Here is a 16,741-nt window from a genome sequence, read left to right on the forward strand (position 1 = left end):
GAAATTCACTCTCTAAATTCTAGAGACATTTTATTTGGACAACATTTCCATTCAGAAATTGAGCTTAATAATTTATTTCATTTTGTGAAGAAATCTATGCACACTCTTGCCTGTTATCATAACGAGCACCTTCGTTGTTAGATTTAGTGACTGCCAAACTAACAATGAAGTGTTTATGATAAAACAAACAGACATTTAGATTTGATCATCAACATTATGGATCAATCTCCAAATATTCGTATAGAAGCATTGAGAGAAGAATACTTCACAGATTTGAATTCTTCAGTGACGTTCTTCGGGCTGGACTTGGTGCCGTTAAGATAGAGGGAAGATACTCAGAATTGAGGTCCCTCCTTCTTCAGGTTCTTGTAGTCAGTATCGATGGCCACAAACTGGGGAAGAAGACAATATGGCAGGATTTACATAATTCTCTTGGCTACTTATATTGATGCAAAATATATGATTGGCTTAACTCATGCTATTGATAGGCTACATTACTATTACATTGTTGTCAAGTCAAATAAGAATGGAATAAGATGCAGTAAAGTGTGTTTATTGCTGACAGTGTTGGCAGTACTGTACCTTGTACTGGTAGGTAGGGTCAAGCTGATTCCAGGGCTCAGGGTTGTTCTTCTTGTTCCAGCTGTACAGTGACACAGCAGTCAAAGCAGGCCGAAGTAGGACAAACACAAATGGGATTAGAGGGAACTGTGTTAGTCTGCCTATGATCAACTATTCATGGGCCAGGTCTAGTTTCCAAAAACTCGCAGCAGCATAGCCCGTTAGTAGTGATATGGGAATTGATGCCCCAGAACGGCACAAGAGGTGGGATTACCTCTTGTGCCTTATGATGTTAAAGGGAATTGGCATCCACTACTATATGTTTTAATTGGATAGTATTAAGAAATTGATTAAACCATATTCATTTAAAAATAAAATGGACAATAAGGAAAATGGTAAAGAGTCTTACGTGACATGGGGCCCCTTTGCAAGACGGACCAAATACAAGGAGGCTCCTCCCATTCCCAACAAGATGAAGAAGAACTGGGGGATGAGCTATGAGAGAGTAAGAAGAAAGAGGAAGATAGCAGAACATGGAAGATAGACCATTGCATTCACTCTGAGGCATAGAAATGTGAAAATTTCTACATAACCTTTGTCAATACAGTGTTCCAATGACCAGCTGATCAAGCTGATTACACAGGGAGGGATCCATTATAGACTTTGCTCTGTCATTCTTTAGATCACATGACATATGATGATCCCGTTGTGTGTCTGTGTGTGTGTGCATGAATACGTTCATGCATGTGTGTGTACTTTTCAGAGAGACTCCTCATGTGGAACTTCCTCTTTCATTCAATATACCAGTGTTTCCCAACTCCAGTCCTCGAGTACACAAAACAGCACAAGTTTTTGTTGTAGCCCTGGACAAACTCCCCTGATTCCACTCATCCAGGTTGAATCAGGTGAGTTTGCCCGTTTCAAACTTTGATCACTTAGTTGTACTATTTCATTAACAAAGACCGTGTCTGTTGCTCTCTCAAAAAGTTGGTATAGCTTTAATAAGCCTATGTGAATGTAGTCAAATAAATGCAGACCTAGTTAGTAAGTAGTTTACTCAGACGTGACTCTGGTAGGGAACGCTGTGGCGCTGTCCAAGTGCTGATCCTACTACACAGGGCTGTTAGGCTAACTGGCATCCCTTGGGTTGTCAAGTTTGTTTCGTAGCTCCCATTTAGACGAAAATCTGATGTAAATTCTTGACTATCTGCTGTTGAGGACATCTGAGCTAATGTATGAGATGGTAATAGCTTTCTAACTACTTCGGTCATATCGCCAGTCATCTTTTTAAATAACACTGTCATTAAACAGAAAAACGAATAGCCTGTTTTCTGTGCCCCTCCTCTTTTAACAAATCATTCACCAACTTCAACACAAGACAAAAACACATTTTCAACCCCCCAAAAAAATGATGTGTCACAATTCATTAGTGAAGCCTGTTCAGGGTTGGAACTTTTGTTTAATTTCAATTACCGTGATGACACTATAGGAAACAATGTATGTTTTACTTTGATCATTTCTTGATTCCATTGAGCAACAACTGGTTGCATATTACACACCGACAACAGAAATTATGAAACTTTCATGAAATATTATAGACTACTAACTCCCTTGAGGTAATAAACCATAATACAAAAATAAGTACTTACCCCTGGATGCTTCTTTACGTGTTCTATCGCTATTTTAAACATATTTGCTTACAGTTTCTAAACTTTTTTATTATTATATGATATTGATTTCAAGATTATTATATTAATTTTAACAACAGTAATATGTATTGTATTTCGTTTTTGCGGACCCGTTATGCGGACACCCAAAATATTGTTTGAGACTATCCGAGATTAGCAGTGAATCCCAAACCAGCCCCTCGCCACTAACAACCACTGAATTTATAAATTAACGCTACGAACTCGCTCCGAGGTCCGTTGTCACGTGTTGCCGACGTAACTCGGAGGGTGACTTCCAGAGTGGCGAGGAGAGCAATAAATCCATTAACTTCGGGACACACTCGTGACTTGAATGATGCAATTCCTGTTCTACATTCAAATAATAACATTTAAAATGGTTATTTTACAAGATATATACACTCTAAAAAGAAAAGGTCACTTGAGTATCCTGTTTTTAAAGATTTATTTACTAGGCAAGTCAGTGAAGAACAAATTCTTATTTATAATGACGGCCTACCCCGGGCCAATTGTGCACCACCCTATGGGACTCCCAAATCGCGGCCGGATGTGATACAGCCTGGATTCCAACCAGGGACTGTAGTGGCACCTCTTGCACCAAAATGCAGTCTCTTAGACCGCTGCGCCACTCAGGAGCTCAAATTCATCAAGTTGAAACTGTGGGGGAACCCTTTAAAAGGGTTCTTCAAATAACTCATTTGAATGGATCCTCAAAGGACCCTATGAATAACTTTTTGGGGTTCATTTTTGAGCTACCCCCCTCCCCTTTTATTATTATTAATAATACACATAACAATAAGAACAATAACACAATATTTTAGTTGTCAGTGTTTATTATGATTTTAGCGGCAAAGCAGAATAAAACAAATCTAAATATGAGGTCAACTCCCAGCAGAGTCCCAAGTCCAATGGGTATATCCTCTGGCGTGTTGATGTTAATGTGTTGATGTTCTCCGTATCCATAGCCACAATGATTTTGCAGTGCATGGTGATCGAACAGGTTTCCTGTTATATTCATCGGAGGTGTAGGGAATCCCAAAAAGTTTTAATTATACAGACGATTAACAAAACATGCACACCACAGTAATCATACCTTGGTTTTTGTGGTAAATGTGAATATAAAAAACAGTTTTGATAATGGTTTCCATTCACATACCTTGTCCATAATGTAAAGGCCTATGGGCTATTCATTGAAGAGGTAAGGGAGGAGGATGGTATATGTGATCTGCATAACGTACCAATACCAATTGACATACCTTTGTATGCCTCCTCCTCTGTATACCTACAGACACATGTTTCAGTTGGGTAGTTAGGTTCCTGCAAGAACCCCCGCCAACTAAGGAGGTTCCTCGATCAAATCAAATTCAAATCAAATGTATTTATACAGCCCTTCGTACATCAGCTGATATCTCAAAGTGCTGTACAGAAACCCAGCCTAAAACCCTAGACAGCAAGCTATGCAGGTGTAGATGCACGGTGGGTAGGAAAAACTCCCAGAAAGGCCAAAACCTAGGAAGAAACCTAGAGAGGAACCAGGCTATGTGGGGTGGCCAGTCCTCTTCTGGCTGTACCAGGTGGAGATTATAACAGAACATGGCCAAGATGTTCAAATGTTCCTAAATGACCAGCATGGTCAAATAATAATGATCACAGTAGTTGTCGAGGGTTCTTGGAAGAACCTTTTGGGACCAATTTTTAGTGCCAAGAACCCAAAGGTTCTTCAAATAACTTTGAGGATCTTAGAAGAACCCTTATTGAACCCCTCATTTTTAGAGTGTATCCTCAGTAAAAGTAAAAATGTTTATTTGGGAGGTATTTCATTATTTACATGTTCTTCAAAGAACTTTGAGGATCTTGAAACATTGAACATTGTACATTGAAAACAGACAAACAAATATACTTGCCATACAATTAGACATTTGCTGTGTCTCTATTTTTTGATTATCATACTCATTTCAAGATTATTATATTAATTTTGACAAAAGTCATTTGAATTGTATTTTTGCGTACGTGTTGCGTACGTGTTGCATACGTTGCGTAATGCAGACTTGTTTGTTTGAGCGTGTTTGAGCAGAGGTGATGGTAACCAGGTAAAACTCCGGAACCTAGTTGTAGCAAGGACCTTAAGGGTCGCCCTGACTGGGGCAAGTAAACTGAGCCGTCGGGCAAATTAATCCCACTCTAATATTTCCCAAGGATATTGTTTTTCTGAAAACAACAAAACTAAGGAATTCCAGCATAGCCTAGCTAGTAGCTAAACCTGGGCATTGCCAAAGCAGTCATTAAAAAAAAAAACTTCTACACAGGAAGCTAATTTGGTCAGGGCGAGCAGAGTGAGAGCCACTTTATCCTATTGCTTCATGCCATTACACAGGCACAGAGATAACTCCTATTAGACAATATAACTAACATGGCTGAGTTTGCTTTACGATAGTTTGCATCATGTGGCGGCATGTGGACCTATATAGGCTACATCTGTAATAAAAAAAGTTACATGTGCATTAGAACAATCTAGCAACCTATGTCATCCCTATTTGTTAATTTGATGAATTCCAGTCGTTCATTTTGGATTAAAAAAAGGTATAGGTAGCCTAGCCAACAGAAGTTTGAATATAAATTACATTTGATAATTCACATTTTCTCTTAACATAAATACATTGGCTTAGGCTATAAACACATTACATTACCGTTTCTTTTCCCTGGACCAGATGGGACAGGACGCATAGTAGGCTACAGTTGCTCAGACTGATAACCTACAGCATGCCCCATAACACAATATATAAACACATCTTACAAAACAGTATACCAAATAACACTACACAACCTTTTTACACGGGGGTATTTATACATTTAGGCCTCAACAAAAATACCAAAGGCTTCAAAAGCATTTAGGGTTTGCTTTGCTGAAACAGTATGTCAGATCGCTAATGTTTATATGTACTGTAGGCTGCTACAACATTTCTGTAAAGAGTTTTTACTTGTGTCTGTCGGAAGTGAGTTATTTTTAACACTTGCTAAAATAACGCCGGAAGTGAGTTATTTTTAACACTAAAACGCTAAAATAATGCTAGTGGAAAGTGGAGAGCCCAGTCTGTTTTCTATAGACGTGCGCATAGCCGCAGGAAGTAAGGGTGCTGAGGGTGCTGCAGCATCCACTGAAACATCTGAATTTCAAAAATATATTCATAAATTGTTTTATTTTTATTAGCGGACTGATATAGACATCTGTAGTGAAGGTAAAAACGTTTTTCACATCTCTGCTTTGGCAAAAAAAAGGTACTTGTATAATTAAGAACCATATCTTGCAGGATTCAATAGTTGGAATTGTAAGAGTTGTTGCCCTGTCCCTTTCTCTGTGATGTCATTCTAATGGCATCCAGAAAGAACAAAACCCTGTCCTGAAATATTTACATCAAAAGGTGCAAAGTTAGGGGCAAAGACACCAAACATCCACATCAAACTAAAAAATGTTCTTATTCAAATAACATGGAAAACAACCACTTTTCGTACAGTATTAATTTACCATCTTTACAAACCACTTAATGTAAGTGTACATTACTGTATTGTAGCCTAAAGGTTAGGTTTGTACCTGTAGACTTTCCATCACCATGAAGAAAAACTATGCACAATACAGTAATTGAATACATTGAAACATCAAGTGGTTTGTGATTAGATGTAATGATGTGGCTCAGTTGGTAGAGCATGGTGCTTGCAACTCTAGGGTTGTTAGTTCGATTCCCACAGAGGAGTAGTATGAACATTTATGCACTCACTACTGTAAGTTGCTCTGGATAAAAGCATCTACTAAAATGTTAAAGGCATGAATAGACTATTTCAGCTTAAAAATATGTTTCATTTGCAAAGTTTTTCAAGAAACTGGAAAACATACATATCAAGCAAGTTTTTTATATTCCACATGTATTATCAGATCAGCTGTTTTGTACTGATAAGTATTATACGCGCAGAAATCGACCCCGCCGCACGCGCGCCGGACCTCGGGCTATAGAAGATCGAGGGTTCGAGACCTGCTCCCTGCCTGTTTCATTACATCGGTGTCGGAAGGGATCGGACCTTGCATCCACGATAGTGCGTGTGCTTGGCCGGTGAGCGCGTTCCTGTAAGACGTAGAGTCGTAAACTAGCGCGAGGACGCGCTCTTTGAAAGGAGGGAGTAGTGTAACGACCCTGGGTTTATAACCGGGGAAATCGACCGAGCGGCACGAGCATGCTTTTGCGGCACAGTCGATAGCGCGCCGGACCTTGGGCTCGAGACCTGCTCCCTGTTGTTTCATTACAGTATCATACTCAAGTTACAAATGCTGGTGAACAATCAAATACATATAGTCATTTTTTTCTCTCACAAAAGTAGTGCACTGGGCCTTTACTAGTCCTGTATTAGTGGACCCATACAGACATTTTCACCACTGGCAATGTTTTTTTCGTTCCTGCATTGCCTACCCCCAAACTACTTCCTGCTGCTATGTTTGTGCGTCGTCAGCTGTTTATTCACCGGTACCCGCTAGCAATTGCTAATAACCCATCCACAACCTCCCGACTATATGTGATGAAGTGAAAATCTGAGGCCCGCACCCGACACTAAACCGCCAATAGCCTATAGTGCTGTAGAATACAGTCAGATATGGCAGAACTATTTTTTTTGGAATAGGTGTAGGATTCTTTTTGTTGTTGCCTGATTTAGATAGGTTATGTTTCTCCTTATAATTTCAGACATTTTGGTAGGCTATTTCTAAGTCAATGTGTCTATAATTAGACACATGCAGCCTCTCTTCTGTCGTTATATGTTGCCTAGTCTAAGACTAAATAAACCCTTGCTCACCAGAATCATGTCATAAATCGATAGAATTAATGCTTCAATCTAGTTGACACCAGTAAAGTTTTCTCTGCCATCTGCTTCTTTCGCGGAGCAAGGGCTTTTAGGGATCAGGAGAAAATGCAATAACAAACAAAATGGCCAAATGATGTCAGGTTGACTGGTTGTAAGGAAATAGAAAGCTGTGAAAACGACCCAACATGAAGATATTTCTGATAAGATTTCAGTTTGGCTTGGATGCACATTTTATGTGGTTGAAATAGGCAACTATCTGCTTTTATGATTCTGATAAAGATAGGACCTCAACAGAAAGTATCTAACCGAGCATTTGCGTTCTATCAAGATGCTGAAAGAAATCATATTCTCCACTCCTGTCCCCAGGTCAAAATTTAAGCTACATTTGGTGTAATTGTACTGCAAGAAATGCTTAATTCTGCAGGAGTTAATATTGCGGCTATGTGAGAGGTTGTAGACCTACAGACAGTGTCCAGATTTCGGTTTCCATTTAACCCATCTGAACAGAATTTGCATAATCATCACACATAACATAGCCTGCTATCATTCTCTTTTACCACTTCACCAAATCTTTCCCAAACATTACTTTCCAGGCCCTCCATTCTCTTTATTTTCATCTCTACATTTCGCAGCGTTTCTCTTATTCAATTAAACTCCAATATTGTCTTTTTTTCCTCCGTGGATGGATTTTTCGTCAGAGGGTGAATGGCACACATACACAATCCACAAGTGCCGTTGAACGGGGTATGGTAGTAGGTGTCAGGCACTGGTTTAAGTGTGTCAAGAACACACTTAAATCAGTGTATTAAAGTATTCAAAAGTTTAGTATTTGGTCCCGCATTCTTAGAGCGCAATGACAACATCAAGCTTGGAACGACAAACTTATTGGATGCATTTGCCGTTTGATTTGGCTGTGTTTCAAATTATGTTGTGCCCAATAGAAATGAATGGTAAATCATTTATTGTGTTATTTTAATTTTAAATAGAATAGAATGGGTTTCTGAACACTTCTACATTCATGTGGATGCAACCATGATTACGGGTAACCATGAATGAATCGTGAACTCCAAATGTCAAATCCAAAATGCTGAAATATAGAGTCAAATTAAAAGTTTTAACTCGACTGTCCAAATAATTACTATATCTAGGAGAGTGTAATCATGCATACTTACAGAGATGGACAGGTCTGGTCAATGTAGAGCTAATACTGCTAGTGCATGGAATGAAACAGCAGGGGAACAGTAGGCAAGAGGTCTGTGGTAAACACCAATTAAACATTTATGAAATGACAGAACTAGCATCCTTCACCTTTGATACATTTCTTGTTTTTACCCACCAACCCAAGTGGGCTCCCGAGTGGCACAGTGATCTAAGGCAGGGGTTGTAGTGATGCTAGGGGCGTCACTACAGACCCTGGCTCAATTTCAGGCTGTATCACAACCGGCCGTGATTGGGAGTCCCATATGGCGGTGCACAATTGGTCCAGCGTCTTTCAGATTAGGGTTTGGTAGGTGTAGGCCTTCATTGTAAATAATAATTTGTTCTTAACTGACTTGCCTAGTTAATAGAGGACAACTATGAACAGCAGTTTTCAGTTCAGTTTTTGATTTGTTAAAAAAAGTTTGAAATATCCAATAAATGTCGTTCCACTTCATGATTGTGTCCCACTTGTTGTTGATTCTTCACAAAAAAATACAGTTTTATATCTTTATGTTTGAAGCCTGAAATGTGGCAAAAGGTAGCAAAGTTCAAGGGGGCCGAATACTTTCGCAAGGCACTGTAGGTGCACTAGGGTTCATAATTAGATTTTTTATTCCAATGTTGCACAATACGATCTTGTTAGTACAATTGTGATCATATTCCTGTTAAAGGGGATATCAGAGGTTGCAACATCCATTTTTGGACTTATAAATAATTTTTACATGTACCCATTGGTTCTTGAAGACTGCACAGTAGTTTATAAATTCCCCATAAGCCTAGTTCAACTGCCGTACCCCATCAGAATCCAAAAGATAAGCTTGTTTTACTCCAATGTCTGTAAACAAAGTAAATGTAAACAAACACTATATAGCCTCAAAACATGGTTAAATCTATCATTTTGATACAATGGATCAAATCAAAATCAAATTTATTTATATAGCCCTTCGTACATCAGCTGACATCTCAAAGTGCTGTACAGAAACCCAGCCTAAAACCCCAAACAGCAAGCAATGCAGGTGTAGAATCCCAGTGGAAAGAGGGGAACCGGCCAGGCAGAGACAGCAAGGGCGGTTAGTTAATCCAGGGCCTTTCCGTTCACCTTCACACTCCTGGGCCAGACTACACTCAAGCATATGACCCACTGAAGAGATGAGTCTTCAGTAAAGACTTAAAGGTTGAGACCGAGTTTGCGTCTCTGACATGGGTAGGCAGACCATTCCATAAAAATGGAGCTCTATAGGAGAAAGCCCTGCCTCCAGGTGTTTGCTTAGAAATTCTAGGGACAATTAGGAGGCCTGCGTCTTGTGACCGTAGCGTAATTGTAGGTATGTACGGCAGGACCAAATCCGAGAGATAGGTAGGAGCAAGCCCATGTAATGCTTTGTAGGTTAGCAGTAAAACCTTTTATTCAGCCCTTGCCTGGACAGGAAGCCAGTGTAGGGAGGCTAGCACTGGAGTAATATGATCAAATGTTTTGGTTCTAGTCAGGATTCTAGCAGCCGTATTTAGCACTAACTGAAGTTTATTTAGTGCTTTATCCGGGTAGCCGGAAAGTAGAGCATTGCAGTAGTCTAACCTACAAGTAACAAAAGCATGGATACATTTTCCTGCATCATTTTTGGACAGAAAGTTTCTGATTTTTGCAATGTTAATAACTAGGGGGCAGTATTTTCATTTTTGGAAAAATAACGTTCCCAATGTAAACAGGCTATTTTGTCAGGACAAGATGCTAGAATATGCATATAATTGACAGCTTAGGATAGAAAACACTCTAAAGTTTCCAAAACTGTAAAAATATTGTCTGTGAGTATAACAGAACTCATATTGCAGGCGAAAGCCTGAGAAAAATCCAATCCGGAAGTGACTCATGTTTTGAAAGCTCTGCATTCCGATGCGTCCCTATTGAGCAGTGAATGGGCTATCAACCAGATTCCTTTTTCTACGTATTCCCCAAGTTGTCTACAGCATTTTGACGTAGTTTCACGCATTTATGTTGAAGAATGAGTGTAAGCGACTATATTGCGTAAGTGGTCACCTGATGGCTCTCAGAGGGATTCTTGCGTAAAATACAGAGCTGCAATTTCCGGTCGATTTCTCAGCCAAACGTGAAGATCAAACGGAGCTATTACGCCTACAAAAATAATATTTTTGGAAAAATTGAACATTTGCTATCTAACTGGGAGTCTCGTGAGTGAAAACATCCGAATCTCATCAAAGGTAAACTATTTAATTTGATTGCTTTTCTGATTTCCGTGACCAAGTTACCTGCTGCTAGCTAGGCAAAATGCTATGCTAGGCTATCGATAAACTTACACAAATGCTTGTCTTGCTTTGTCTGTAAAGCATATTTTAAAAATCTGAGATGACAGGATGATTAACAAAAGGCTAAGCTGTGTTTCAATATATTCACTTGTGATTTAATGAATCTGAATATTTTCTAGTAATATTTATGTCCGTTGCGTTATGCTAATTCGTGTCAGATGATGATTACGCTCCCGGATCCGGGATGGGTAGTTACAACATTAAGTAGATGGAAAAAAGCTGTCCTTGAAACAGTCTTGATATGTTCGTCAAAAGAGAGATCAGGGTCCAGAGTAACGCCGAGGTCCTTCACAGTTTTATTTGAAACGACTGTACAACCATTAAGATTAATTGTCAGATTCAACAGAAGATCTCTTTGTTTCTTGGGACCTAGAACAAGCATCTCTGTTTTGTCCGAGTTTAAAAGTAGAGAGTTTGCAGCCATCCACTTCCTTATGTCTGAAACACAGGCTTCTAGCGAGTGCAATTTTGGGGCTTCACCATGTTTCATTGAAATGAACAGCTGTGTGTCATCCGCATAGTAGTGAAAGTTAACATTATGTTTTCGAATGACATCCCCAAGAGGTAAAATATATAGTGAAAACAATAGTGGTCCTAAAATGGTCAGTCCTTCCATCCATAGCTTTGTATATGAATTTCACTGAAGTAGAGACAGGGAGGACACTGTTATTGTTTCTACTGCTGATTGCCCCTTTAACCTATGTCTTAATGTAATTGCCCTAAATGGGAGATAATTGTTATAGATTATTGTTATTTCCTCCTTCTCTCTGTGTGATATTGTTATTATATGGGGGGTAGCTAAGTTTACCATGAAGCACATAGATAGACAACATACTACACTTCCACACCTCATCCCTAGGGGCAGCAGCAACCGGTTTAAGTGATGTGCTCTGCCGGGAAACATTGATAATTACTCAGGTGTGGGCCATAAGGATGATTGGCAGTCCGGGAGAAAGAGGATTCTAGAAGCCTCTCAGCCGGCCTATATTTGTTTCTTTGTGTTAGTTAACCTATTTCGTTGGGCATGCATTTTTGTAGTTTGGTTTTTGTACATATTTATTTTGCCACCATGAACATATAAGTAATCTGCTTGGACTGGCCAACCAAGAGAGCAACATCAGTGATTGCTGCTGGTGATTCTCTGATCCACCTTACGCAGATGACACCATTCTGTATACATCTGGCCCTTCTTTGGACACTGTGTTAACAAACCTCCAAACAAGCTTCAATGCCATACAACTCTCCTTCCGTGGCCTCCAACTACTTTTAAATGCTAGTAAAACTAAATGCATACTCTTCAACCGATCGCTGCCCACCCAACTAGCATCACTACTCTGGACGGTTCTGACTTAGAATATGTGGACAACTACAAATAACTAGGTATCTGGTTAGACTGTAAACTCTCCTTCCAGACTCACATTAAGCATCTCCAATCCAAAATTAAATCTAGAATCAGCTTCCTATTTCACAACAAAGCATCCTTCACTCATGCTGCCAAACATACCCTCGTAAAGCTGACTATCCTACCGATCCTTGACTTTGGCGATATCATTTAGGGGCGGCAGGTAGCCTAGTGGTTGGAGCATTGGACTAGTAACTGAAAGGCTATTTACAGATGGGCTGTGTACAGCTGCAGCGATCGGTAAGCTGCTCAGATAGCTGATGTTTAAAGTTAGTGAGGGAGATATAAGTCTTCAACTTCAGCGATTTTTGAAATTCGTTCCAGTCATTGGCAGCAGAGAACTGTAAGGAAAGGCGGTCAAAGGAGCGCGTGCTACGGGTGGGTGTTGCTATGGTGACCAGTGAGCTGAGATAAGGCAGAGCTTTACCTAGCAAAGACTTATAGATGACCTGGAGCCAGTGGGTCTGGCGACGAATATGTAGCGAGGGCCAGCCGACGAGAGAATACAGATCGCAGTGGTGGGTGGTATATGGACCTTTGGTGACAAAACGGATGGCACTGTGATAGACTGCATCCAGTTTGCTGAGTAGAGTGTTGGAGGCCTATTCTAGATTTTATTTTGGATTGGAGATGCTTAATGTGAGTCTGGAAGGGGAGTTTACTGTCTAGCCAGACACCTAGGTATTTTTAGTTGTCCACATATTCTAAGTCAGAACCGTCCAGGTCGATGAAGACGGCTGCACAGTACTGTATTTTATTGATGGCGGTTATGATATCGTTTAGTACCTTGAGCGTGGCTGAGGTGCACCCGTGACCAGCTCTGAAACCGGATTGCACAGCGGAGAAGGTACGGTGGGATTCGAAATGGTCAGTGATCTGTTTGTTAACTTGGCTTTCGAAGACTTTAGAAAGGCAGAGCAGGATGGATGTAGGTCTGTAACAGTTTGGGTCTAGAGTGTCACCCCCTTTGAAGAGGGGGTTGACCGCGGCAGCATTCCAATCTTTAAGAATCTCGGACAATACGAAAGAGAGTTTGAACAGACTAGTAATAGGGTTTGCAACAATGGAGAGCGGATCATTTTAGAAAGAGAGGGTCCAGATTGTGTAGCCCAGCTGATTTGTAAGGGTCCAGGTTTTGCAGCTCTTTCAGAACATCTGCTATCGGGATTTGGGTGAAGGAGAAGCTGGGGAGGCTTGGGCAGTAGCTGCAGAGGGTGCGGAGCTGTTGGCTGGGGTTGGGGTAGCCAGGAGGAAAGCATGGCCAGGCGTAGAGAAATAGTTATTGAAATTCTCGATTATCGTGGATTTATCAGTGGTGACCGTGTTTCCTAGCCTCAGTGCAGTGGGCAGCTGGGAGGAGGTGCTCTTATTCTCCATGGACTTTACTGTATCCGATAACTTTTTGGAGTTAGAGCTAAAGGATGCAAATTTCTGTTTGAATAAGCTAGCCTTGGCTTTCCTAACTGACTCAGTGTATTGGTTCCTGACTTCCCTGAAAAGTTGCAAATCGCGGGGACTATTCGATGCTAGTGCAGTACGCCACAGGATGTTTTTGTGCTGGTCGTGGGCAGTCAGGTCTGGAGTGAACCAAGGGCTATATCTGTTCTTAGTTCTACATGTTTTGAAAGGGGCATGCTTATTTAAGATGGTGAGGAAGTTACTTTTAAAGAACAACCAGGCATCCTCTACTGACGGGATGAGGTCAATATCCTTCCAGGATACCCGGGCCAGGTCGATTAGAAAGGCCTGCTTGCAGAAGTGTTTTTGGGAGCGTTTGACAGTGATGAGGGGTGGTCGTTTGACCCCGGACCCATAGCAGATGCAGGCAATGAGGCAGTGATCGCTGAGATCTTGATTGAAAACAGCAGAGGTGTATTTGGAGGGCAAGTTGGTCAGGGTAATATCTATGAGGGTGCCCATGTTTACAAATTTAGTGTTGTACCTGGTGGGTTCCTTGATAATTTGTGTGAGATTAAGGGCATCTAGCTTAGATTGTATGACGGCCGGGGTGTTAAGCATATGCCAGTTTAGGTCACCCAACAGAACGAACTCTGAAGATATATGGGGGGCAATCAATTCATCATATATGTTGTCAAGGGCGCAGCTGGGAGCTGATTGGGGTCTATAACAGGTGGCAACAGTGAGAGACTTATTTCTGAAGGTTCTAATTTTTTTAATTAGAAGCTCGAACTGTTTGGGCATCGACCTGGAAAGTATGACAGAACTTTGCAGGCTATCTCTGCAGTAGATTTCAACTCATCCCCCTTTGGCAGTTCTAACTTGACAGAAAATGTTATGTTTTTGCTGTTGTTGCAGCTGTTTTTATTAACGCTATTTGAAGGGGTTGGTCAGTGATACATGTTTAATATTACATAAACATAACATGTCAAATGTGCCATGACTTAATGTGTTGTTTTTCCTCTTTAATGTTAAAGGTACTGGATTGTTCTTACATCTACTACTAAAGTTAAAAAGCATTAGATTGGTGTAACATGGGCAAAAACAGTTTCCTTCCACCATATTTTTTGCACCAGTCTAGGAGCTTATCCTTTAAATCAAATTCACATTAGGATTGTTTTATAATTTAAACATTACCAAACCTATTTCCTGTGCAAAATATACATGTTTTTATCAAACTGAAACTAAATAAAACTAGTAAATCAAGTCTGAAAACAAGAAATAAAAACAAATAATACATTACAAAACTATAATAACCTTGTTATGCACATATCAAATCTGTTTATTATTTATTATTATTTATTATTAGCTAGGTCTAGATCTAAGTAGTGCAGCACAGTCAGTAGGTTAGTTATTGGTTTTGTAACTGTGATTTTGTGTAGATGGAGGATGTGGCCTTCAGAGTTCCTAAACAGAGAAGCATTTCCTCTGGCATTTCCTCTCACTGTAGACTAGTACTGTAGTAATGGACAAGGGGTTGCTAGAATTAGAGCAAACAGAGGATCTCTTAGAGACCCTGTTAGATAACACCACACACATGAACACAAAGTAAACATAAATATTATTTTGTTGACTAAAACGTGCCAACCATCTTATTTATGGAATCTTGTGGTGGTTGTGAGAATGACATCACTTGAAGTTCTCAATGTGTCTTGTCTCGTGACTGTTTATTTAGAAAATTGTCTTTCTCTTTTTCCCAGATTCTTCTGTTGTTCATCAGGGAAAATAATGTTTTTCAGCTCTATTACTTTTTACTGCAATACTGTATGTAATACCCTGTTAAAATCATGTATTAGAAACACTACGTTGTCGTACAGCCGTTGCTGTTGAGCCGATGTTGATTTGCATTGCATCAAACAAACGTGTTACTTTCATGTGAAAACTTCTAAAAGATGACCTGTCAATAATTTAAGAATCACGTTTGGTTGAGTTCGCAAGTGTGCTGTCCCCCTAACTATTTTCATATATTGTGATTGATTGCATCGATGTGGACTAGAGTATATAGCTCGCCATCATCGCTTCAACAAGTGTTAGCCTAGATTTTGTCGGATCGGGCGCTCGAGAGGATGGCCTTGTTCCGAAACAACCTGAGGACTTTCAATACTCGTTTCAATGTAATACATTGGGATTCGCTCTGGGAAACACTACTCGGAGAAGACCAATCACACAGCGTCTGTCGGAGAAAGACAGGTCGAGTGGTGAAAGAGGTGAGCACATCCCTCTTTATAGCGTCACTCGCATCACTCGCCCGTCCTTTGGTCATTCTCACTTCTCTTCCTTGCGAAGAACACTACTCCTTTGAAGCTGTCCTCAGCCCTACATGAGCCTGGTCTTCAGCCTGACATGAGTCCTGTCTTCAGCCCGACATGAGCCCTGTCTTCAGCCCAACATGAGTCCTGTCTTCAGCCCGACATGAGTCCTGTCTTCAGCCTGACATGAGTCCTGTCTTCAGCCCAACATGAGTCCTGTCTTCAGCCCAACATGAGTCCTGTCTTCAGCCTGACATGAGTCCTGTCTTCAGCCCGACATGAGCCCTGTCTTCAGGCCGACATGAGCCCTGTCTTCAGCCCGACATGAGTCCTGTCTTCAGCCCAACATGAGTCCTGTCTTCAGCACGACATGAGTCCTGTCTTCAGCCCAACATGAGTCCTGTCTTCAGCCCGACATGAGTCCTGTCTTCAGCCCGACATGAGTCCTGTCTTCAGCCCAGCATGAGTCCTGTCTTCAGCCTGACATGAGCCCTGTCTTCAGCCTGACATGAGTCCTGTCTTCAGCCCAACATGAGTCCTGTCTTCAGCCTGACATGAATCCTGTCTTCAGCCCGACATGAATCCTGTCTTCAGCCCAACATGAGTCCTGTCTTCAGCCCAACATGAGTCCTGTCATCAGCCCGACATGAGTTCTGTCTTCAGCCCGACATGAGTCCTGTCTTCAGCCCGACATGAGTCCTGTCTTCAGCCCAACATGAGTCCTGTCTTCAGCCCGACATGAGTCCTGTCTTCAGCCCAACATGAGTCCTGTCTTCAGCCTGACATGAATCCTGTCTTCAGCCCAACATGAGTCCTGTCTTCAGCCTGACATGAGTCCTGTCTTCAGCCCAACATGAGTCCTGTCTTCAGCCCAACATGAGTCCTGTCTTCAGCCTGACATGAGTCCTGTCTTCAGCCCAACATGAGTCCTGTCTTCAGCCCAACACAAGTCCTGTCTTCAGCCTAACATGAGTCCTGTCTTCAGCCTGACATGAGTCCTGTCTTCAGCCCAACATGAG

At 41.0% G+C, this 16,741-nt stretch overlaps 1 protein-coding gene across 1 annotated transcript; it reads right to left on the reverse strand.

The window, feature by feature from the left end:
- Positions 1-2,518, reverse strand: LOC139367710 (NADH dehydrogenase [ubiquinone] 1 alpha subcomplex subunit 4-like 2). Its single transcript, XM_071106007.1, has 4 exons — positions 2,211-2,518; positions 971-1,056; positions 583-643; positions 1-392 (listed from the first exon to the last, which is right to left on the reverse strand). Exons 1-4 carry the CDS (start codon positions 2,250-2,252, stop codon positions 336-338), a joined length of 246 nt encoding a protein of 81 aa, XP_070962108.1. The 5' UTR covers positions 2,253-2,518; the 3' UTR covers positions 1-335.
- Between the last annotated feature and the right edge of the window lie 14,223 nt (positions 2,519-16,741).

This window comes from Oncorhynchus clarkii, chromosome 16 (assembly GCF_045791955.1).
Source record: "Oncorhynchus clarkii lewisi isolate Uvic-CL-2024 chromosome 16, UVic_Ocla_1.0, whole genome shotgun sequence".
Lineage (NCBI taxonomy): Eukaryota > Metazoa > Chordata > Actinopteri > Salmoniformes > Salmonidae > Oncorhynchus > Oncorhynchus clarkii.

What these genes read in the sequence shown, in the direction of transcription:
- LOC139367710 (XM_071106007.1), bottom strand. Translation starts at nt 2,252, where the DNA reads ATGTTTAAAATAGCGATAGAACACGTAAAGAAGCATCCAGGG. An exon ending in ACGTAAAGAAGCATCCAGGG is followed by an intron (nt 1,057 to 2,210) that starts GTAAGTACTTAT and finishes ACTCTCTCATAG; the next exon opens with CTCATCCCCCAGTTCTTCTT. An exon ending in GCAAAGGGGCCCCATGTCAC is followed by an intron (nt 644 to 970) that starts GTAAGACTCTTT and finishes GTCACTGTACAG; the next exon opens with CTGGAACAAGAAGAACAACC.